This window comes from Cnephaeus nilssonii (genome assembly GCF_951640355.1).
Source record: "Cnephaeus nilssonii genome assembly, chromosome: 22".
Lineage (NCBI taxonomy): Eukaryota > Metazoa > Chordata > Mammalia > Chiroptera > Vespertilionidae > Cnephaeus > Cnephaeus nilssonii.
In genome coordinates, this window is record NC_137093.1 from 28,991,656 (window position 1) to 29,012,654 (window position 20,999).

General features: G+C 61.9%; 1 protein-coding gene across 14 annotated transcripts in view; it reads left to right on the top strand.

Moving 5' to 3' along the window:
• EP400 (E1A binding protein p400) overlaps positions 1-20,999 on the top strand; it is a 64,554-nt gene that overhangs the window by 39,288 nt on the left and 4,267 nt on the right. For 8 of the 14 annotated variants that reach the window (XM_079763040.1, XM_079763051.1, XM_079763048.1 and 5 more), the window contains 28 exons: positions 1,303-1,458; positions 2,215-2,309; positions 2,662-2,933; positions 4,762-4,964; positions 5,049-5,218; positions 6,450-6,646; positions 7,507-7,618; positions 7,777-7,920; positions 8,555-8,692; positions 9,064-9,147; positions 9,497-9,634; positions 9,799-9,843; positions 9,922-10,075; positions 10,283-10,524; positions 10,637-10,810; positions 11,662-11,798; positions 11,913-11,969; positions 12,652-12,730; positions 12,811-13,065; positions 14,046-14,094; positions 14,165-14,274; positions 15,629-15,830; positions 15,931-16,121; positions 16,858-17,076; positions 18,122-18,317; positions 19,137-19,261; positions 19,896-20,042; positions 20,459-20,536. In XM_079763040.1, the coding sequence (XP_079619166.1) occupies positions 1,303-1,458; positions 2,215-2,309; positions 2,662-2,933; positions 4,762-4,964; positions 5,049-5,218; positions 6,450-6,646; positions 7,507-7,618; positions 7,777-7,920; positions 8,555-8,692; positions 9,064-9,147; positions 9,497-9,634; positions 9,799-9,843; positions 9,922-10,075; positions 10,283-10,524; positions 10,637-10,810; positions 11,662-11,798; positions 11,913-11,969; positions 12,652-12,730; positions 12,811-13,065; positions 14,046-14,094; positions 14,165-14,274; positions 15,629-15,830; positions 15,931-16,121; positions 16,858-17,076; positions 18,122-18,317; positions 19,137-19,261; positions 19,896-20,042; positions 20,459-20,536 (4,169 nt within the window). The remainder of the gene's footprint in view (positions 1-1,302; positions 1,459-2,214; positions 2,310-2,661; positions 2,934-4,761; positions 4,965-5,048; positions 5,219-6,449; positions 6,647-7,506; positions 7,619-7,776; positions 7,921-8,554; positions 8,693-9,063; positions 9,148-9,496; positions 9,635-9,798; positions 9,844-9,921; positions 10,076-10,282; positions 10,525-10,636; positions 10,811-11,661; positions 11,799-11,912; positions 11,970-12,651; positions 12,731-12,810; positions 13,066-14,045; positions 14,095-14,164; positions 14,275-15,628; positions 15,831-15,930; positions 16,122-16,857; positions 17,077-18,121; positions 18,318-19,136; positions 19,262-19,895; positions 20,043-20,458; positions 20,537-20,999) is intronic. The other 6 variants (XM_079763049.1, XM_079763044.1, XM_079763045.1 and 3 more) reach the window with 4 other exon arrangements.

Genomic DNA, 20,999 nt, shown 5'->3' on the forward strand with positions numbered 1-20,999 from the left:
GGGCTCCATCCCCAGGAGGGGGCGTGTGTGCAGGAGGCAGCCAATCCATGATCCTTTCACATCATGGATGTTTCTCTCTCCCTCTCCCTTCCTCTCTGAAGTCAATCAATGAATAAAAAATTAACCCTTTGATAAAAGTTTCCTATTTTCAAAATCAAAATGGAAACACTTGCTGCTTTCTGGTTATACTGTGAAGTGAGAGTTGTCCTAAGAGGCCACGCACGTAGTCGATGTGGGAGAAGCTGCGCTCACACAGATTGCAGATAACTCCAGGCCAGAGCTCCCGCCTGTGGCCACGGGCGATGTCTGTGGAGTGGCTGCTTTTGGAAGAAAAGGAGGGTGCGTGCTGACGCTAGTCCTGAGGGACCACAGGGCAGCAGCTCAGTCATGTGGGTCCCTCTCAGTTGGGTCGGGATCCAGGGTGGTGTCATCAACAGCCCCTGCCCGCACGTGCCCGTGGCTCTCGTCTGTGAAAGGCCAGAGTGGAGGCTCCTAGGAAGCCTGCAGCAAAGAAACGGCTCCATTTGGTCTAATTTCCTGCTTCCCAGTGTTTTGGTCGAAGGGGCGAGGCATCTCTGGTGCCCCAGTTTCTGTGGGACGTGGGAGGTCCCTGCAGAGCAAAGATGTGGAGACTCGGTCACACCAGAGGTTGAGTGCCAGCTCCTTTCGCAGAGCCAACAGCATTCGCACTTCAACAAACACGTTAGCTATTTCTTCATCAGCTGACGGGTCGGCAAGCACCAGCCTGTGATCAGGCAGCTGGGACCTTCCACCTGGGACTTGGGCCTCAAGCAGACGTGACAGACCCTGAGCAAGTGCCCCTTGCATTGCCTCAAATCCCTAGGAATTTCTAGGAATCGGTGAGCTTTCTTTTGACAGAAAAATGACGTTTCTTTTTTTCTTTGTTTCAGTTTTTATTGATTTCAGAGAGGAAGGGAGAGAGAGATAGAAACATCAATGATGAGAGAGAATCACTGATTGGCTGCCTCCTGCACACCCCTACTAGGCATCAGCCTGCAACCCGGGCACGTGCCCTGACCTGGAATCACACTGTGACCTCCTGGTTCATAGGTCCACGCTCACCCACTGAGCCCCGCCAGCTGGGCTGTTTCTTAGAGTTCCATTCATTGCGAATGAAGTGTTTTCCTTTTTCTACAAGTAACTGAACTCTGCATTGCCACGTGGGAGCAAGTGTGGTTTTGGAGATTAGGTTTGTGGCCTGTGTCTGCCACTTGGAGTGGGCGTGACCTGAGGTAAAGGCACCCGGCGTGACTGATGGTCCTGGCACACGTGTGATTACAGGCAGCGTCCTTCAGATCGTGTCTGCCCCCGGGCAGTCCTACCTGCGACCACCTGGCCCCATGGTGATGCAGACCGTGTCTCAGGCGGGTGCCCTGAGCGCCCTGGGAAGCAAGCCCCCGACCAGCGGCCCGGGCCCCGCTCCCGGGGCCCCACCAGGTAGAGTGCTCTGAGCAGGGAGCAGGCGGTGTGAAGCTGCCTTCCCGCTCTCCCGCGAAGGTAACGGAAGGCCTTTAGGACCTGACTGTGGGGCCTCGGACCCTGACGGTCCCGCCCTGGCCACGTCTCATTTCCATGGACAGCGGTCCACTCGGTTTCCTTGGTTGTTGGCTCTCCGAGTTGCTGGTTGACTCTCACCAGCCTCCACTCACTTTAGGTTTTTGTTTTGGTGCTAGAACTTCCCCGGGACAGACAATGAGGCAGGTCCTCGGTATGAGACAGACAGTGCTGCCTCTTGCCTGTCCACAGCCTGCTTCCCGCCTGGGCCCTCCTGCCCCCTGGACCCGCTCCTGCCCAGTCCCTGCGACTCCCCGGTGCCCCTAACTAGGCCCCTGGAGCCGTCCCCGAGCACACGTCTGTCGGGCCTGCAGCAGGCCTGACGATTTGGGGGTCGCTTTGTGCTGGTCTGGAGGGCAGCTGACGCCTGGCCTGAGGGCCGCCAGGTAGATGCTGCGGAAGGGCAGGGCCCGGTGGCTGCTGTGCCGGCGTGAGGGCCGTGAGGATGGCGCACAGGGCATTCACCATGGGAAGAGAGACGGGCGCTCCGCTCAGAATGTGGCCAGAGAGCGGGGTGCCTCACTGGGTTCTGAGCAGCGCAGGTGTGAACGTGCAGGGAGAGGCAGCGCTGACCTGAGGGCGCGCGGCCGGGTGCGCAGCGTCCGGAGCTCTGATTCCAGCCTTGGTTTTGATTTGTAGTCGGTGTGCCTGGTCGAGTGGCGGTCAATCCCCTGACGGTAGGAGAACCCGGAATGGCCTCCAAACCAGCTTCTCCCATCGGGGGGCCCACACAGGTACTGAGCATCTCCCCAACGCGTGGTGCCTGCTGGCAGTACTTCTGAGTGCCTTCAGAGGACATTGCTGGATTACGTAACCTTTATTTTAAAAATACTTTTCTAATAAAAGAAATGAAACTGGGCTTTATGATTACAAAGCTCTCCTTGCACACAGTTTCATATTCTGGTGCCGTGGGAAATGCCGCCTCGAGAAACACTGCTTTTCTCACTCTCTGCTTCCTGTGGAGTGGGCCCTGCCCCTCTGGGTGGGCTCTGTGGGCAGGGCCCCGCCCAGGGACCCCGCAGGGCTGGGGGTCCGCCCGCTGGCCTGCTGCTTCTCATGGGCCATTTCCATCACTTTCTGATGCAGGAGGACAAGACCCGACTTCTGAAAGAGCGGCTGGACCAGGTCTACTCCGTCAACGAGCGGCGCTGCTCCCGCGCCCCCGTCTACGGCACAGACCTGCTAGCGGTTTGTTCCCTGGCCTGCAGAGAGCGGGGCTCGGGGCTTGGAGCTCTGGGGCGCAGGCCTGGGAAGGGGGCCAGGCCAGCGAGTGTCTACACGTCGGCCTCACACAGTCAGAGGGACCTGATCTTGACGCTGACTCAACGGCAAGAGTCCCTCCAGGACGTGATTGACAGGTGAGGTGGTTTCACTGCATTCGGTCCTGTGTGCTCTCCTCGCCGCCTCCTCCCTCCCCCTGTGCCCTGCCGAGTGCCCTGCCGACCCCTGGTCTTCCGTTTCCGTGGCTGTGCCTTTTCCGGGTGTCACAGAGCTGGGACCCAGCCTGTGGCCTTCCAGAGGGGATTCTTTCATGTGTTCATGGACATTGAAGGTCCCGCCGTGTCTTTTCCTGGCTTGTTAGCTCATTTCTTGTCAGCTGACTCGTCCTCCATTGTCTTTATCCGTTCCCGGCGGGAGGACATCTAGGTCGTCTCCAAGCTTTGGCGACGACGGAAAAGCAATGTGCACTGTGCGGGCTTCCCTGGGCATGTGGCTTCCCACTCTTCCGGGCCGACAGCGAGGAGCATGATTGCTGGGTCGTGTGGGAAGGCTGCTCAGTTTTGTCAGAAACAAACAGTCTTCCTGAGTGGCGGCCCCACCTGTTCCCCGGCAGCAAGTGCGGGTCCTGGTGCTGCCGCCTCCAGGCTGGCCCGTCTGTGGGGTGTGCCCACGTCGCGTGATCTAGTTGCACCTCCTGGGGACGGGAAGGGGAGCATCTTTCATTGGCTCGTTTGCATCTGTGTCTTCTTTGGCAAATGTCTGTTCAGACCTTCGGTGCATTTTTAATCAGGTTGTCTTCATTCTGTTGAGTGTTAAGAGCTCATTGTACATTTTGGACAATAGTTCTTTATCAGATGTGTCTTTTGCAAATATTTTGTCCCACTCCGTGGCTTACCTTCTTACTCTCTCAACAGCGTCCTTTGCAGAGAGAAGTCTTTAATTTCAGTGGAGTCCAGCTGATCGATCTTTTCTCTCGTGGATCGTGTCTTTGGTGGTGTAGCTAAAAAGCGGGCAGCCAGGGCTCCTTGTGTGTTATCTTCAGGAGTTTGTCGTTGTGCAACTCACACAGAGGTCGTGACCCCTGAGTCAGTATTTGTGAGGGTGAGCTCGGCGTCCGGTCCTTTTCTGCACGTGGTGTCTGTACGGCCGTCCTGTGCCTCTGTCGTGGGCCAGGTGGCCAGAAGGGGGAGGTCTGCTCCTGCGCGCTCCACGCCGCCCCGGACCTGCTGCCTCGCCTCTCGGCAGCACCGCTGTCTTATGTCTGCCTCGGACTCGGTCTTCTCCATGTTGTGTGGCCGTGGTGGTCTTTTGCCTCCAGATAAACTTTAAAATCAGCTGCTCGGTGGCCACGAAACGACCTGCTGGGGTTCTGACTGGATGGTGTTAGTCTCTGGATGCAGCTGGGAGAGCTGGCCCCCGGCAGTGGTGACTCTGTCTGTCCCTGAGGGTGGACGTCCCTCCGTTTCTTAGTTGTTGGTCTTCCTTGTCGGTGTTTTGGTGGCGGTGGCTTTGGCTTGCATTTGGCAGCAAGTCATGGAAACGATGGAGCTGGCTGCCGAGGAAGGGCTTCTTAGTGCAGTGGCGTCCGGAGGCCGGGCAACGGGTGTCGGGTCGGCCTCGAGACGGCCCTTCCTCCCGGCTGCCCTCCTGGTGACACGGTGGCCGTAGCAGCTCTGCGTCACATTCTTCCCCCACCGCCCAGGAGACGGAGCCCGTGTCCCACAGTTCCCGTCAGAAGAGGTGCCCTTCGCAGGGGCTGGGCCGTGAGCGTCCGTGCTGGGGCCTGGGGGCCCTGCCCTGGGGTTTCTCCCCGGGGGCACTCATCGGCCAGGGCTGTCGGGACCTGTGCCCCTGGTTGCTGAGACAGGGTGGGCAGCAGGCTCGTCTCCACGGTGACAGGTCAGAGCTGCTGCCTGGTGGCGATGTGAAGTGCCGCCTGTGACGAGCGTGCTTTCTGCTCCTCAGGGTGGCGTGTGTGATCCCGCCGGTGGTGGCCTCGCCCCCGGCCTTGTGTGTGTCGCGGCCGCCCTCCCTCTACAGCCACAGGATGAGGATCTTCAGGCACCGCCTGCGGGAGCACACGGCGCCCTACGCCCAGCAGCTGCAGCGGGTGACCGCCCTGCGCTCGCTGCAGTTCCCCGAGCTGAGGCTGGTCCAGCTGGACTCAGGTAGGAGAGGGCACGCTCACGCGCCGCACGCTCACGCGTCACACCCGTGCTCTGGGGGAAGACCTCGGTGTTGCTCCCCCGCAGGGAAGCTGGAGGCGCTGGCGATGCTGCTGAAGAAGCTGAGATCCGAGAGGCGCCGGGTGCTGATCGTGTCGCAGATGGTCCTCATGCTGGACATTTTAGAGATGTTCCTGAACTTCCACTTCCTCACCTACATACGCATCGACGAGAACGCCAACAGCGAGCAGCGGCAGGTAAGGCGGACGTCGGCTTCCCCCACGGTCAGGCCTGGCGCTCAGCGCTGTGCACATTCGGTGCTGTCGCCGCTTCCGAACAGAGGGAGGCTCGGCATCTCCGGGTCGGGACTCGATAGTCTCTGCAGCCCTGTGGGAACCGGAAAAGCGCCGACGGCTTTACGTTAAACGAGCGCTGGTCAGCCGCGTGCCTGGTCACTGTCAGAGCAGCGCTGCCGGGCGTGAGCGCTGCAGCTCCCAGGCCAGTCACTGCGCGTGACGCTCCAGTGTGGTCGCTCCTCCCAGGACCCCCTCCTGCAGGCTGGTGTGCACAGCTGTTTCCTGTCGAAGGGCTAACCCCCGCCGGGCTGGCGCGTCCCGAGCAGTCGCCCTTAGCGTGCCCAGTGTTCCCGAGAGCAGAGGCCACTGCTGGCCCGTGCGTCGCTGCCACGCGTGTCCTGTAGCATCAGCACCTCGTGCGGCACACCCGCGCGGGCCTAAGCAGGCCACTGCTCACGGACAAGTGTCCTTGGTAGTGGAGTGGCACAGCGCGTAGAGAATTCCTTTTTAAAAAATATATTTTTATTGGTTTTTAGAGAGAAAGAGAGAGAACAGCAATGAGAGAGAAACATCATTAATCGGCTGCCTCCTCGCCGCCCCTCCTGAGGATCGAACCTGCATCCCGGGCGTGTGCCCTGACCAGGATTGAACGGTGACCTCCCGGTTCCTGGGTGGACGCTCAGCCACTGAGCCATGCCGGCCGGGCGGGGATTTCCTGAAGGAGGAGGGCTGTTTGCCTGCTATGGTCTCATCTGGGGCTGCACTCACTGCAGAGGAGCCGTGTCCAGGGAGGCCGTCGGTGCTGCCCGGGGGGTGGAGGCCTGTCGGCTGTGCCCTCCCTCAGCCTTACTCCGGGGGCTCTTGCTGTAGAGTGCCCTGGCATTGCCTGGGGGGACACGAGGAAGCGCAGATCCCTCCCCAGGAAGACCCCGTTCTCCTGTGGGGCCTACCCATCGCGCTGACAGCACTTGTCGCCTGGAACCGGGCGCTCTCCTTCTGTGGCGACTTGTGCGGTTTAAACCGTGCGGAGACCTGGTGAGCAAGGACGCAGCTGCACAAGAGAGCCAGAGTCAGGCCAGAAACCTGGTGTGCCTTGAACGTGGGAACGTGAACCCCACAGTCTTACTGTGGCGGGAACGTCCGGGTCTCCCCGAGTACCGGACGAGTCCTGAGGGAGGGTTGTCCGTCGCAGGAGCTGGTGAAGAGCTTCAACAGGGACCGGCGCATCTTCTGTGTCCTCCTCTCCACGCGCAGCCGCTCCGCGGGCCTGAGCCTGATGGAGGCCGACGCGGTGGTGTTCTACGACCACGACCTGAACCCGGTGCTGGACGCCCAGGCCCAGCGCTGGTGCGACAAGATCGGGAGGCGCAAGGACGTGCACGTGTACAGGTGAGGCCGGGGCGGGGCGGGGGGGGGGGCTGCGCTGCCTGCAGGTCACAGGGCAGCTCCTGCGCGTCCGTCTCTCTCCCTCGGGCAGCAGGCGCGCCTGCTGTTTGACCTTGTTTCCTATGAGTGACGCGTGGTGGGGGGACGCCAGGTGCTTGGCATTGTGACCGTGACGTTGCCTGCACGGAGCTTGCTGGCTTTCCCTTGTGCCGTGCCTCTTCTGGAGCCTGCACCTCGGAGGAGGGCGGTCTCGGGGTGTTCCAGCTGTTACCTAGTGTGCGTTGTCTGGGGGCAGATCGGATGTTCAAAGCGCTTCCATCTGACCAACAAGCAGGTGCGATGAGGAAATGGGGGGGGCTCTGCTCGGTCTGCGTTTTGTTGCCATTTCGTGCCGTGTGTGCTAAGCACTTGCTGTGCCACGTGGTGTGAAATCCTGCCACGTGCGGCACACGTCCCGGCCCCTGGCTGACGGCTCACGGTGTGCTGGCCCAGGACTGACGGCGCAGGCTGTGCGCAGCCACCCGCTTTTCCAGGTTGTCGCACTGGAGATGGGCACCCACCACGCGTCGGAATAGGTGGCTCCCGGCGGAGGCTGGCGGGGAAGGGCTCCCAGGCCTGCCGCACCGTGTGCCGCGTGCTTCGCGGGGGTGGGCGCGTGGTGGCACTGAGATGGGGCATGAGGCCTTTGACTGCCACGTGAGGGCAGGATCGCACGGAGCCCGTGGAGCGCTGCATGTGTGTGCTTCAAAGCCTGTGGTGCCCACCTGCGGGCCCGCCCTTCCAGGTCTCTGCGCCGGCCACGCGCGGGCCTGTGCTCCAGGACTCAGCTGCCTCTCTGTGTGTGGGTCTTGCTTTGTTTGTAGGCTTGTGAGTGGCAATTCCGTGGAAGAGAAACTTCTGAAGAATGGAACCAAAGATCTGATCCGAGAAGTGGCTGCCCAGGGAAACGACTACTCCATGGCGTTCCTGACACAGGTACCTCGTCTGTGGGCCCACGGGAGGGCGGCCACGTGGCGCAGGGTGCGTGGTTCTAGGGACTTCAGTGAGGCGTGCTCTGAGGTTCCCGGCAGCACGCCCGAGCTAGGTGGGTTGCGCCAGCCTCGCGCGGGGGTCATGTGCGTCTCTGTGCTCAGCGCACCATCCAGGAGCTGTTTGAGGTGTGCACGCCCATGGAGGACACGGGCTTCCCCGTGAAGGCCGAGGAGTTCGTCGTCCTTCCCCAGGAGCCGACGGTCACAGAAACCATCGCCCCCAAGATCGCACGGCCTTTCATCGAGGTGAGGACAGCCGGCCCCGTCCTGGGTGGGGAGCCGCCTGCCGTGGTCTCCGACTCCAGGGGCTGCTCCTGCCTGGTCTCTCCCGGGTCCTGGCTGTGCAGGGGCCTCTGCTGGGAAGCACATTGGGGACCCGCACCCCCCCCCCCCCCCCGGGCCTCCTTGGTGAGGAGATGCGCTGCCACCTCATCCATTTTTTTTTTAATTTATTTATTGTTGAAGGTTTTACATATGTCTCCTTTTCCCCCATTGACCTCTCCCCGCCCACTACCACGCTCCAGCTCATGCCCTCCCCCCCTACTGTCTGTGTTCATTAGTTATGCTTCTATACCTCATCCGTTTTTAAAAATTAACTGTTTGGCCCTGGCCAGTATGGCTCAGTGGATAGAGTATTGGCCTGTAGACCAAAAAGTCCCAGACTCGATTCCGGTCAAGGGCACGTACCTCGGTTGCAGGCTCCTCCCTGGCCCAGGCCCTGGTCAGGGTGCGTGCAGGAGGCAACCAGTCGACGTGTCTCTCTCACGTTGATGTTTCTCTCTGTCTCTCCCTCTCCCTCCCACTCTCTCTAATCGGGTGAGGGTTAACAAACAAAAGCTTGCTCTGTCAGCACCATCTGAACCAGCATGCGCTTCCCCAGGCCCTGAAGAGCATCGAGTGCCTGGAGGGGGACGCGCAGGAGCCTGCAGGGGAGGCCGTGCCTGGGTCACCGGACCCCGATGGCTCGAGGGACCAGGAGCCCTCGCAGCTGGAGGAGTTGGCTGACTTCATGGAACAGGTTTGGGCATTTTCTCCTTTCTGCTTTCACTTAATGTGTTTCTTTACAAGTCATCGTCTTAAAATCCTCATCCAGGGATGTTTTCTTCATCGATAGCGTGAGATGTACTAGTAGAGAGAGAGAAACATTGACACGTTGATTGGTTGCCTCCCACGTGCCCCTCCCAGGGCTGGGGATTAAACCTGCGGCGGAGGCATGTGCCCTCGACCGGAGTGGAGCCTACAGCCGTCCCGTCCTTGGGCCAGTGTTCTGCCCACAGAGCGAGCGGGCCAGGGCACAGCCACTTTTTTGACTCAGGTGTTGGTGGGGCTGTAAGGAACGTAACTCTGTTAACCTGCAGTTAACTATCCAAAACATGTATTTTGAAACAGCTTACCCCAATTGAAAAATACGCTTTGAATTACCTGGAACTCTTCCATGCTTCCATCGGTCACGACAAGGAGAGGAACGGTGAGGTAAGGGTCATCTTCACGCGAGCAGCTCAGGGTCTGTGGTGACAGGTGTGGTTTGGAGGACAGGGAGCTGCCTGGAATCACAGGAATGAGCCCAAACCCACCCGTGCAGACGCCAGTGACTGCAGGTCCGGGAGGCCCGTGCAGGCGGTTCCAGGGGTGGGGAACAGCGGGTGGCTGGGAGAGGTTCCATGCTGGGCCCAGAGGAAGTGCTGGGAAGTGGGTGACCGCAGCGTGGAGGGGACCGTGACAGGGAAGAGAGGTCCTTGGTCTGAGTGTGAGACCAGGTGAGGGCAGGTGTGTTCCCGTGGGAATGGTGCTGGGAGCCGTGTCCGAGCCTGTGGTCTCCCAGCAGGACGCCGTGCTGACCGCGGTGAGAGCCTGGGAGGCCCAGAACCTGCGGGCGCTACAGGAGGAGGAGGCCCGGGCGCAGCAGGAGCAGGAGCAGGAGCAGCTGCTCACCTACACCCGGGAGGACGCCTACAACGCGGTGCGCACCCCGTCATCACGTCACCACAGACGTGTGCTCTCAGCCCGCTGCATGGTTTCCGGTCCCGTGTTGCTCTTCCCCAGTGGTGTAGGGAGGCCCCTGAAGTTACGAAGGTGCTTGCAGCGTGAAACAGACTCGCATTGAAATCTCCCCTGTCTCCGCAGGAGTACATCTACGAAGGAGCGGACGGGCAAACGGAAGTCATGCCGGTGCGTGCCTCGTCCCCGTCCCGTGTGGGATGCTGCCTTCCTCGAGGCGCCGGCTCACGCTCTCCCTTCTCCATGCAGCTCTGGACCCCTCCCACGCCGCCCCAGGACGACAACGACATCTACATCGACTCGGTCATGTGTCTCGTGTACGAGGCCACGCCCATCCCTGAGTCCAAGCTGCCCCCCGTGTACGTGAGGAAGGAGCGCCGGCGGCACAGGACGGACCCCTCAGGTGTGCGCCGTGGGCCCTGCGCGCCTGCCGCGCCGCTCCGTGCTCCTGATCTGGGAGGAGCCGGGCGTGCCGGCCAGTTGGCGGGAGGCAGGAGCGGTCCTGGCCAAGGGCTCCTGGGTGGCGGCCTCCTGGTCAGCCCCGGCCCCTCCTTGGCTCGCCGTGGGCGGGGGCGCTGGCTCCGCGGCCCTGAGCGGCCTCTCTGTCCAGCTGCAGGCAGGAAGAAGAAGCAGCGGCACGGGGAGGCGGTCGTGCCCCCGCGGTCACTCTTCGACCGCGCCACGCCGGGCCTGCTGAAGATGCGGCGGGAGGGGAAGGAGCAGAAGAAGAACCTCCTGCTGAAGCAGCAGACGCAGTTTGCCAAGCCTCTGCCCACGTTCGCCAAACCCGCTGCCGAGTCGGGTCCTGACAACCCCGAGTGGCTCATCAGCGAGGACTGGGCGCTGCTGCAGGTGAGCCTGGACCCGGGGCCCCGCCCCACATGTCCGTCCGCGCCGTGCCCAGTGCTGGGGAAGCGGGGAGCCGCCCTCAGCGTGGTGACCGGTGCCTGACCTGGTCCTCTAGGCCGTGAAGCAGCTGCTGGAGCTGCCCCTGAACCTCACGATCGTGTCCCCGGCCCACACACCCAACTGGGACCTCGTCAGCGACGTCGTCAACTCCTGCAGCCGCATCTACCGCTCCTCCAAGCAGTGCCGCAGCCGCTACGAGAGCGTGCTCATCCCCAGGGAGGAGGGCAAGGTGAGACCCGGGGACCATGGTGCAGGGGCGCAGGGGGCTCCGCGACGGGACGGGCTGCGCTGTCCTGGGTGGGACCTGAGGCGCGGCTGCCGCACCACGCTCCCAGCCGGCTGCAGTCCCGGTGCCTGAGGCGGGCGGCACGGGCACTGTGCTGCTTGGTCCTGGGAAGGTGCTGTGTGCCTCCTGTGGCTGCAGGCGCAGGGCACCGGGTCCTGCCTCGGAGCAGCAAGCAGGGCATTGCCGTGCACGTGGCTCACGTGAAGGAGGGTCTGTGCTTTCCCTGCCGTGGCCGCTGGGCTGGTTGGTGGCTCTAGGCCCTCGGGTCCACACTGGCCGAGCATCACGCGGCTGCGGTCCTGGGACAGCTGGGTCCTTGGCGTCCGTCACCAGGAACCGGGAGTCGGCTCTGTGGGGGCAGGTGTCTTGGGAGCAGGCAGGCCGTGGTGTCGCTGTGGGACTCGGGAGGCCATGTCACCAGGCACAAGCAGTGCAGAGCCCCCGAGAAAAGCCTGAGGGCAGAAGTGCCCGCCCCGTCACAGCCCGCTGGGGGCAGAGCCCGGGAAGGCCGGGTGCGGGGGACGGTGCTGGCTTCACCCCGTGTCTGTGGCCTCCCACACTTGGCAAGCTGCTCTCTGCAGCTGCTGATTGGGGGCTCACTCGGGTGACGTGCGGAAAGGCCTGCGCGGACCGAGGAGGTGGGGGTGGCAGGTGCCGGCCGCCGTGCCCTTGCTGTCATGTCCGTGCTGTCCCAGGAAGAAGGGGAGAAGGGGTTTAACCATGGCCTCACCTGAGGCCTCCCGGTCAGTGAGCCCCGTCCCGGGGTCGCTGTCTGACCGACCCTTCTGTTTCAGAGCAAGAACAACCGTCCTCTGCGCACGGGCCAGATTTACGCCCAGGACGAGAACGCCACGCACACGCAGCTGTACACGAGCCACTTCGACCTGATGAAGATGACCGCCGGCAAGAGGAGCCCCCCCATCAAGCCCCTGTAGGCCCACGCCCTGCACGCGGCTGAGCCGGGCGGGCGGGAGGCTCTCCTGTCCGTGGTCGTGCGCGTCTCCTTTTTCCTTCACGCGGTGACTTGTCTCCGTCTCTGCTGTAGGCTTGGCATGAACCCCTTCCAGAAAAACCCCAAGCACGCGTCCGTGCTGGCGGAAAGGTACTGTTGGTGACGCGCTTTCACTCGGGGAAAGGGTTGCCTTCCAGTGTTCTCTTACATGCGATCAGTTGAGTGAGTTGTTGAGCAAATGGCGTGTCCTGGCATCGCTGGGGTGGTGGCGTGGCCGGGCAGGACCCGCAGGGGCTCATCCAGGGAGATCCTTGTTCGCACAGGGAGGGCGTGGAGGCGGCGTCCTGCCTGCCGCCTGGCGGAGGGCACAGCCGCGGGACATGGGCACTCTCCTCCTCCTCACCCCTGATCTGGCAAACATTTTGTTGGCTCTTCTGTAAAAATGTGCCCTGTTTTGGGGTGAACGTTCTTGCTTTGAATCAAGGAGGTCTGTAGGTGACTATGTGGGGGAGGACGCAGGGGTCCTGGGAGGAGGGTCCATGAGCGAGTGGGGAGGCCTGTGGGACCCGTAGCCCTGGGGCTTGCTGGCCGGGCGCTGTGCCCGGGGTGGGGGCGCAGTGCTCATGCAGCTGGGGATTGGGGCGTCTGTTCTCAGGCCCCAGTCTCAGGAAGGGAGCGGGCCATGGGCGGGCTGACCAGGCAGCGGTTCTCCTTCCTCTGGGCTGGGTGGGAGCTGCCTCCAGCACCCGCAGCTTTAGGAGGGGCTGTGGGTTTCAGGAATGTCTGTGCTTCAGAACTTGCGGCTCATTTTCATTTCTTCTCCTGTCTTTAGTGGCATCAACTACGACAAGCCCCTGCCTCCCATCCAGGTCGCATCTCTTCGTGCCGAGCGAATCGCCAAAGAGAAGAAGGTGTGGGCCTGGGCGTGCGGGGCAGCGGCCACCAGGCAGCCGAGGCCCCGGGTGTTCCATCTCCTTTTTCTGCCCTGCAGGCGCTGGCCGACCAGCAGAAGGCGCAGCAGCCGCCTGTGACGCAGCCCCCGCCGCCCCCGCCGCAGCCACAGCCACCACCGCCCCAGCAGCCACCACCGCCTCTGCCCCAGCCCCCAGCGGCAGCAGGCAGCCAGCAGCCCTCGGGGCCGCCCACTGTGCAGCCCCCTACCCAGGCACAGCCTCCAGCACAGCCTGTGCAGCCCCCCCAGAAGGCACCCCCTGCGATCACTACGGTGGGCAGTGCCGCCGTGCTGGTGAGCAGGCCCTGCCCGCCCTCAAGCGCCTGAGGTTCCTGCAGCCCCCGGAGCAGCAGGCCTTCCTGTCGGGGAGATGGGGTGTCTCCAGGGCTCCTGCCCTGTGAGAGCTCAGTGGTGACTGGCAGTGGAGGCAGTGCTGGTGCAGGAGCCTGGGAGGTAGAGAGGATGTATGAGCCGTAACAGGAAGTCGCCCCCTTCCTCCCCATAAACTTGCAGGGCAGATGCTGTTTGCCAATTTGCAAACTTCTCTTCTGACTTCGTAGTTTTCCTCAAAGCATGTGCACGTGTGCTCATGCACACGCGTGAGTCTTCGGTGCATGTCAGAGAAAAGGGGTGAAATGCACAAAAAAAGGAAGAAAAGTGGGCTTGTGATCTCACAGGCCCTACGCTGGCACTGTCACGCCCTGGCGTGTGCCTTCGCTCTGGTGCCCATGGGGCCCACGCTGAGCTCACAGTGGGAAGAGCCCGGGAGGGATGGAGTCAGCTGCTCTGCACTGTCAGCCAGGCGGGGGGTGTCTGCAGAGCCAGCCCCTTTGCTCGGATTTCCTTTACTGGGGGCGGCTCCGTATGTGCCGGGCGGCTCCGTATGTGCCTGGCAGCCTCCTTCCTCGTTCACTCAGAAGAGGCGCCCACGGAGCACCTGCTCCCAGGGACTGTCCTGTGGGCAGGCATCCGGCCAGGCAGGACCCAGGAGAACCCTGGGGGGTGCTCAGGAGGCGCTGTGCCTGAGCAACAGGAGTCAGGAAGGAACGGGGACCAGCAGGCACAGGCCCTGAGCCTGGCAGCATGGGGCCAGCAGGGTCCGCGTGGCCAGAGCACCGCTCACTGAGGGGTGGACACCGCGGTGGGAGGAGCTGGGACGGGGCTGGAGGCGGCCGTGTGGCCAGCAGCCTGGTCAAGAGTTTGGATCGGATGCTGATGAAAGGGGAGCTTTGGAGGGTGTCCCGCGGGCACGGGCAAGTCACCTCTCTCCCCAGCAGGCCGGAGCCATGAAGACGTCTGTGACGGGGACGAGCATGCCCGCAGGTAAGGGCGGCGAGGTCAGCGGGCACTCCCTTGTCTCGCGTGCTCTTGCCCACAGACCCTCTCTCTGCAGGCACCGTGAGCGGAAATGTGATCGTGAACACCATCGCGGGGGTGCCTGCCGCCACCTTCCAGTCCATTAACAAGCGCCTGGCCTCCCCCGTGGCGCCGGGAGCCCTGACGGTGAGTGGCCTGCTCCTGGGGGTCAGCAGCCCAGGACACTGTGCGAGTCGTTGGCTTTTTGGGAAAAGGACTGACCTGGCTGCATCCCATAGAGTAACATGGACCTGTGATGTTTTACTTTTTAATAATATATATATTTTTTTCATTTTAGCGATATTTATTTATTTATATATATATTATTGTCTAAAGTCTTACATGTTTCTTTTTTCCCCGATTAAACCCCCCCCAGCCATTCCCACCCTGGGCAAGCCCCCACTGCCCCAGTGTCTGTGTCCATTGGTTATGCTAATTAATAATGTATTTTTATTGATGTCAGAGAGGAAGGGAGAGAGAGAGAGAAACATCAGTGATGAGAGAGAATTATTGACCAGCTGCCTCCTGCACGCTCCCTCCTGGGGATCGACCACAACCTGGGCCTGTGCCCTGACCGAACGGTACCCGGGACCCTTCAGTCCACAGGCCTGTGCTCTGTCCCCTGAGCCACACTGGCTGGGGCAGACCTGTGATACTTTAAGAGATAAAGGACTTCATCCATGATGCATTTTTGAGCACCGCTTCCTGTGATGTGGGGATAGAGCATGGCGGAAGCCCACGGGGCTCTGCTGGGCCGAGGCCGGGGCACAGGTGCCAGCAGCAGCAGCAGGCAGTGGGCAGGCCCTCAGACTCGGGATAGAGGGATCCCTGGGTGTAGATTATGAAAGTTATACTTCCTGTTTTAAAGAAATAAAAGAAGCTGGAGAATGTCTATAAAAACCTGGAAACTTTTAAAAGAATGTGGAGAACTTTGGGAAATGAAAACTGGTTACCAGAATTGTAGAAAGAAGACCTCGTAATTGGGCTTACTGTCAGTCACCCAGTAGGAGAGAGAATTAGTGAACTGTAAGACAAGTCCGAGGAAGTTATCCCAAACGCAGGATGGCGACAGCAGTGGTGGGCGGAGAGACGGTAAAGCCGTGAGAGGTGGGCAGAGAGGATGGAGGTCAGGCAGAGAGCGAAGACGTGTTTCTGTAACAATAGCCCAGGCCCAGGACAGGGAGGGATCCCACCTGTGCACAGTGCAGGCAGCAGCAGCGGGGAGGCCCAGCAGCTCACCTCTCCCAGTTGTGGGGAAGCCAGGAGCCGAGGGGACCACCAACAGCCCCAGGCTCTGTCTCCTTTGGAAATACCTCGAGGGGCTTGCCAACCACGGAGGGACATCCAGAGCGAGCTGCTCTGTAGCTCAGGGCACGTGCTTCGAGGTGCAAGGGCGCTGCCCCTCGGCACCTCCAGGGTTGCCCGTGGGTTTGGTTGGTGCCCTTTCCACCCCGTGATGGAGAGAGGAGAGTCCCGCTAGGCCCCCCTTTTGCCTTTCCAGAGCTCCGGAGGCTCGGCGCCGGCCCAGGTGGTCCACACCCAGCCCCGAGCAGTGGGCTCCCCGGCCACGTCTGACCTGGTGTCCCTGGCACCGACGCAGGGCGTGCGTGCGGTCACCTCCGTGACGGCCTCGGCCGTGGTCACCACCAGCCTGGCTGCAGTGCAGACCCCAGCCCGGTCTTTGGTGACTCAGGTGTCCCAAGGTAAAGGGGTTGGTTCCTGTGCCGTCCACCCTGAACGGCAGGGCTCGCTTCCGTGTTGTGCGGGAAGGGAGCGTGTCCGCTAACAAAACAACTTCTCCAGCCACAGGGGTTCAGCTCCCAGGGAAGACCCTCACGCCCGCACACTTCCAGCTCCTCCGGCAGCAGCAGCAGCAGCAGCAGCAGCAGCAGCCGCCGCCGCCGCCCCCGCCGCCTTCCCAGGCGCAGGTCCCGCAGCTCCAGGGCCAGGCCCAGTCGCCCGCACAGATCAAAGCTGTCAGCAAGCTGACCCCGGTGAGCACCTCCCGGGGACCACAGGCCACGGCGGGCGGCGCGGCCCATGGCGTGGTTCCGGGTGTTCTGCATCAGCGCACCGCGGTCTGTAGGCGGGAGGTGTGTGCTGTCTTTAGAAATGGCTTTTGTTGGCAGCACTCTGGAGGCCGCCTCCACCTGCTCTGTGCTGTGTGCTGGGGGCAGGCTCCAGGAGGGCGGAGGCCATGGTCCCGTCCCCCCCAGAGGGCGGGAGGGCAGCGCCTCCCTCAGGCAGGGGCGGGGGGGGCAGTGACCAGGCAGCTCATTGGGGGCAGCTCCCGTGCAGCCTCGGGTCTCGGGCGGTGTTTGAGTGCGATGCCCGAGCGTTGCCAGGCTGCACACCCTGCTGCCATGGCTGTGAACACGTTCCCCTTAAAGGAGAAAGAACACTAATACCGGGTATAAACCAAAAACCATGAAGTGAAAGTCCCAGCGGCTGTCGGGCCAGCCCCTTCCCCGTTCAGCAGGGACACGCGACCTGGAGGAGGCTGTGGAGGTGCTGGCCTGCACCCAGCTTCCTCCTGGAGGCACCCGGCGCCTCCCAGGGAATCAGTGCAACCAGAGAGGACATGCATTCCTGAGTCGCTCCAGCCACGTCCGGGGCCTCGTGGCCACCTGTGGTGTCGCTGCAGCACGGCAGGCTCGGGTCAGGCGTGTCCCTCGGTCAGGGTGTGCGACGTGGGCAACTCGTGTTGCTGAGAGGCTCCCCCGGTTTCAGGAACACCTGGTCAAGATGCAGAAGCAGAAGCTGCAGCTGCCCCAGCAGGCCCCCCCGCCACAGGCCCCGGCTGGCCCCCCGCCGCCCTCCGCACAGGTGCAGGTGCAGCCTCCACCACCGGCACAGCAGCCGAGCCCCCAGCTCACCACCGTCACCGCCTCGCGCCCCGGAGCCCTGCTCACGGGCACCACCGTGGCCAACCTCCAGGTGGCCCGGCTCGTAAGTCCCCTGATGGTTTGTCTTTCCCACGCTCCTGCACGGCTCCTGCTCGCGGGGCCGAAGGTGTTCTGGTGGACTCGCGAGTCCAGTAGAAGGTGTGCTTTCCCCCCAAGATCCTGTTCTCCTTGGAGAGGAGAAAGCAGCCCTGGGGAACGGTTAAGTAATTGTACTTCCTGGAACTGAAGTGTCACCGAGCTCATGGCTGAGCGCTCGGGGGGAGGAGGAGCGGAGAAGCTAGACCATGGAGGGAGGGCAGGGTCTCTGTCAGGGACAGCACATGGGCATGCGGGGGGGGGGGGGGGGGGGGGGAGGGGTCACCAGGCCCAGAGCCAGGCTCGGTCCCAGTCCCTGGGAAGCACAGAGAGCCTTTGGAAGAAGGGCGAGCGTCAGGACAGCGTGGAGTCGGGAAGGTCCTTCACATTCAGCCACGTTGATCCACTCCGGCCAGGCCAGGCGGCCAGCTTAGGAGACCCCATCCTGGCACGGGTGCAGCTACCATCACCTGCCCTAGGTTACACCTGCCCCCTGATCGGTGCGCAGGCGGGATGGGGTGTTTTAGTGTTACCCCACTTCGCGTGTGCACAACCTGAAGCCAGCAGGTTAGGTAACCTGCTCCAGTCCTAGGCAGTCGCCCCAGCACGCTGGCTCTGCGCTGGGTGTGCTTCACCCACTTGAAGTGTGCAAGACGGGACCGAAGTGGGTGAAGCCCGAGAAAGCACGTTTGGTTCCACGTGTGTTCATGTGACAAGATAGGGCTTGAACACAGTGTGACAGGACGTTGGTGGCCTTCACAGGCGTCTCGGGAGAGCTCCAGGCTGACCTTAGGCTGCTCTAAGGACAGGCGTATGCCGTGTGACCGATGAGTGTTAGGTCCCGTGTGTGTGGGTGATGGTGGGACAGGGTAGGTCAGCCTCGGGAGAGATGCTAGTCTTGGCTGGCTGCCACTTCCCACCCTGTGGCCCGTCCCCGTCTCGCCGCTTGGCCTCTGGGAGGTGTTTGCAGACACACGAGTTGCTGAGTCTCTGGGCCCCTTCTTTCTGTTTAGACGCGGGTCCCCACGTCGCAGCTGCAGGCGCAAGGCCAGATGCAGGCGCAGGCGCCCCCGCCGGCTCAGGTGGCCCTGGCGAAGCCTCCGGTGGTGTCCGTGCCCGCGGCCGTGGTCTCCTCGCCAGGCGTCACGACCCTGCCCATGAACGTTGCTGGGATCAGTGTGGCCATCGGGCAGCCGCAGAAAGCCACAGGTGCCTGCCCACGTCCGCGGGGCCTGGAGGGGGCTGACGGCCTTCCTGTGGAAGTGGCCCCCAGCCCTGCTGGCTCCCTCGCCAGACACCCGTTTCGAGTGCTGTGGTGCACGCTAGAAGCGTCTCGCGTTGCCCGAGTACAAGTTTTGACCCTCAATTTAACCATTAACATTTGGAACTTCCCATCCCTTTATCGCAGCAATTTTCAACCGCTCTGCCACCAGGATGTTTAAACATGCAGTGACCGACTGTGTCATCGGGGGCACTGACCTCCTTCCCTGAGATCAGGGCCGGGGAACCTTGTTCTGCCTGGGGCCATTTATACTGAACAGCCTTGTTCACAGGCCAGACAGCGTCACCAGCTTAAACATGAGCCTGCGGCATTTGGTCCAACATTTAATTAACTCCCCGAATGCCTTGGCAGGGCCAGACCAAATGATTTCACGGCAGGCGTTCCCCACCCCTACCTTAGATTGTCAAATAAAAAACTGACACCAACCAACAGTAATAGCCATCGATGAGAAGGAATCACCACCACACCTGTTTTTTGGTCAGTTCTGTGAACGGTGTATTGTTGGGTGAGCTGCAGAATTTTAGTCGTTTGTGTGCCGGGAGGTGGGAAGGTGAGTCGCTGCTCCGAGTGTCCTGGTGGCCGAGGAGCATCTGGGGGGCAGGGGGGTGTAGGAGACGCCTGCCTGCCTCGCAGGGTCAGGGTGCCGTTCTCTGTAGACGCAGGCAGTCTGAACGACTCAGTGACGCGGGGAACGCAGGGTGAGCCTGCCTCCGCGCCGTGACTCACCCCCTCGATGGTGTTTTCAGGACAGACCGTGGTGGCCCAGCCCGTGCACGTGCAGCAGCTGCTGAAGCTCAAGCAGCAGGCCGTGCAGCAGCAGAAGGCCATCCAGCCCCAGGCCGCCCCAGGCCCGGCCACTGTCCAGCAGAAGGTACTGGCTCCTGCGGGCTCTTGGGCCACCCTGTCTGTGCTGAGCCGGGCCCTGCCACTAGGCACAGGGCGCAGAGGACGGGGTCCAAATGGGCCCTGCCTCGCTGCCTGACACCCACGCAGGGGACCCCAAGGTCCTGCATTTGGGCTGCACAGAGGGTGGCCTGGATGTTGGTGCTGCTTCAAGGTCCCCCGGGGAGCGGGGGGGGCGGGGGTTGCGGGTATGAGATGGGGAGCTGTGAGGACTCGGGCTGTGGGGTGCATGGCTGGTAAGGGCCACAGGGTCTGGGGAAGCAGATGTAGGTCATAGTGTGCGACCCACCTGGGTGCTAGTGCACAGAACTGAGGATCCAGGCAGGGACCTGGTCCTGGGTGTGCTTGAGGCGGGAGCGGGAGACAGCCTGATGTGAAGGAGGCCTATCAGCGTCTCTCTGACCCGGAAGTCTGGGAGAGGCAGCACTGAACTGATTGAGGCCCCAAAGCAAAAGCCTTCTCAGTAGGCTGACCTCTGGGCACGAGGGGACTTGGGAGAAAGGCGAGTGACCTGGGCTGGGCACCGGTGGGCAGCTGCAGGGAGCAAGGCTGCAGTTCAGAGGGGACAGCCTTGTGCCCTAACCCTGGGCGTCTCTCTTCAGATCACTGCACAGCAGATTGCTGCTCAGGGCCAGCCACAGAAGGTCACCTATGCCACCCAGCCAGCCCTGAAAACGCAGTTTCTCACCACACCCATCTCCCAGGCTCAGAAGCTGGCCGGGACGCAGCAGGTGCAGACCCAGATCCAGGTGAGCAGGAGCCAGCGCAAGCGCTGGATTGCAGGGGCCGCAGGCACCCAGGACAGGGAGGGGTCACACAGCTTCACTGGCCTGAATCACTCCCCCGCCCCCCGGCCTCAGGCCGCCCCCCAACCTGGAACGTCACCCAGACTTGAAGGGGTTCTGAGATCCGTGAAAGGCTAGAATGTGTCATTTCATTCTTCGTCCTCTCATGTAAACTCAAGTATGAGACCAAGTTACACGTGACTGCAGATTAGGAGGGTGGTCAGCATCAGCATGGAGGTCTCTCGGGTGCCAGGCGAGCCCCGTGACAAAGATCTTTCCTGTCATCGGGTTGTTTTGAAATTAACCGAGAAGGAAAGAAAGGGCATCTTTCTGTGCGTGCGTTCTGCATCCTGCCCGTGGCTTTTCTGGTTCTGCCCCAGGTGGCCAAGCTCCCTCAGGTGGTGCAGCAGCCGAGCCCGGTGGCCGGCATCCCGCAGGCGGCCTCTGCTTCCCAGCAGGTAAGTGCGGAGGGGGCAGCCATCGGGAGGTTCTCACGGGCTTCTCAGCAACCTCCGTGTGAGTTCTCGTTTTCCCCGAGGAAGTAGAATCCTGATTATAGGGAATCACTCTGATTTCCACAATACACGACACAGACTCAGGGCCGGAGGCACCAAAGGACTCACTTCTAGACCAGTGCTTCAGCCAGCAACGCCGGGTGTCCTCTGCTGCAGGGAAACTGAAGGTGTAACCACCACTGGGGACAGCCTGGCGGCGCTGTCACATTTATTTCCTCTACAAAATGTGGCGCATGAGTGGGCTTCCGACATCTTTATTTTCAGAACCACACGAGTGTACGTTTCAAGGAATCAAAGCCAGTCGGCCCTTGAGCAGCGTGGGGGGTGGGGCTTGCACCAGCTGCGCGGTTGAGAGTCTGTGTCCGACTCAGTCTGCCTCCACACACACCCCTCCCAGCCCTCGGCT